Here is a 2,144-nt window from a genome sequence, read left to right on the forward strand (position 1 = left end):
TTTTTTTTTTTTTTTTCATGTTCTTTTTATTCCCTGAATTTTCCCCCCCCCATTTAAAATTATTTTGTTTTTTGATATTTTTTTTTTTTTTTTTTTTTTTTTTTTTTTTTTTTTAGACTTTGTTTAGTCTGCCTAGTTTATGGTGCATTGTTCATTTTTTGTGTTACATTATGGACTTACCTATCATAGTTCCCACTATTAGAGCCACCCCACTGAAGAGTCCCACCCGTCTCTCGAGGTGAAGAGTGTCATCCTGCGTTGTGCCATGTCTCGCCAACTTGTTCCGTCCGGACCCGGAGTCGAAGCTCTCTGTGGAAGAACTCCTCCCCCCTCCTGTCTCTTTCGAGTACGCCCCTGATGCTGCTGTCCCGTTCCCCCATGCGCATTTCTGTGCAACATTATTTCCTGCGAACAAATATTAGCAGTCAATACAATACAATATATTTTATTTCATGGGTGTTCTGCGTGCCCATGAGTATGAGCGCGGTGAACATCCGCCCGTCTGATGTCGCGGCACTTACGTGTCCGGCTGTCCGGTATCGCGACGCCGGAGCAGCCCTTTGTTGTAGTTGTAGTTTAGTTTTGTCTGTTTTCTTACTTTTACCTATTACTTTCTTTCTCTGTAGTTTTAAGAAATCAAGACTTGTGTTTCACAACTTTTTGTTGATAAACATGAAATAAAATATATTGTACTATCTTTAACATAGTTCCGATTTTTATCAAGACAATTACGATTAAAAGTTTTTAAATTGGTGAGCCTGAGCTTTCGATGTCACTCAGGACATCATCTTCAGACCAAGATAGATGTTGACTCTATCGCAGCGCAGCAGGAGTAGAAGTGAGGAAAATTATAATATGGTATCGATGAGGTTCTGGTATATGCGCAGCGTATCTATGATTTTTACATTATTGAAGTCAAAATTATGTTGATTTTCAAACACATGATTTGTTAGGGCTGATGCATTTTTCTTTCTTTTTATATCATAATTGTGTTGGTGCATTCTTTTCTTAAGATATTGACCAGATTCTCCAATGTAGGTATGAGTGGGGGCAATTTTCACAATCAATTTTATAAACAATACCAGATTTAAGTTCATTTTTTGTTATATCTTTTAGGTTTGAGAAAAATTTAAGTTTATTATTATTTGTAGAGCGGTGTCCAAATTTAATGGGAATAATTTCTACCATGACTTTTCGAATTTTGAAGCTCGTTTGTCCTAAATATGGGAAGGAATAATATATTGTCTGAGTTTGATTATTAGCTGAAGATTGTAGATAAAGTATGATTTTGGTTATTATTATTTTGAGATTTTTCTTTAATTAATTTTTCAATCAGTTTACGAGGGTATCTACTATTTTCTAAACATTTATATATGCCAGGAATAAGTAGGGAGTGAAATTTAGAAGAAGATAAATCCAAACTCCAAAGTTCTTTTTATTAGGTTTTTTGCGCAACCCATGCACAACCCCGCGAAGCCCCTGGGAGCGCGCAGCGCGACCGTATACGCAACCCCGCGTAGCGAACACGCGAAGCCCCCGGGGGTTCGCCCCCCTCCCGAGCACGAAGTGCGAGTCCTAAATATACAGCCCCTTGTGTAACTGACTGACTGACTGACTCACTCACTCATACTAATTCTAACCCACCTCTAGATAAGCTAGGAAGATGGGGTTTTTACCATTGGATTCCTTATTTTTTGTACATACTGGGAAAAATCGAAAACCCCCGAAATTCCATACCGTTCCCGAGATATTGACGTTTTTTAGTCCAGAAATACACAGGGAACAAGGTTTGAGGCCAGCAAAACTTTTCCTACGTTTAATATTTTCTCTCGCTTTTAGTTTTCATTTCTTCCGAACACGATTTAGGTACGATATTAGTTTTCAGGGGCGAAGCCAAGAGGAGTCGCGAAGCGACCACATGCACAACCCCGCGAAGCCCCGGGAGCGCGCAGCGCGACCGTAAACGAGGGAGCGCGAAGCGCGACCCCAAGCACAACCCCGTGAAGCCCCGGGAGCGCGCAGCGCGACCGTAAACAAGGGAGCGCGAAGCGCGACCCCATGCACAACCCCGCGAAGCCCCGGGAGCGCGCAGCGCGACCGTAAACACGTATTCCCCCCCAGCGGCGAACGCGCGCGAGGGAACA

The 2,144-nt window shown here is 41.9% G+C and overlaps 1 protein-coding gene across 1 annotated transcript in view; it reads right to left on the reverse strand.

The window, feature by feature from the left end:
• The window catches only part of LOC103516198 (large neutral amino acids transporter small subunit 1-like), a 39,511-nt gene that overhangs the window by 29,012 nt on the left and 8,355 nt on the right, over nt 1-2,144 (reverse strand). The window contains exon 2 of the mRNA XM_017446953.2: nt 181-405. Coding sequence (XP_017302442.1) covers nt 181-405 — 225 coding nt within the window. The remainder of the gene's footprint in view (nt 1-180; nt 406-2,144) is intronic.

Source organism: Diaphorina citri, unplaced genomic scaffold, assembly GCF_000475195.1.
Source record: "Diaphorina citri unplaced genomic scaffold, Diaci psyllid genome assembly version 1.1 scaffold1507, whole genome shotgun sequence".
In the NCBI taxonomy this organism is placed as follows: Eukaryota; Metazoa; Arthropoda; class Insecta; order Hemiptera; family Psyllidae; genus Diaphorina; species Diaphorina citri.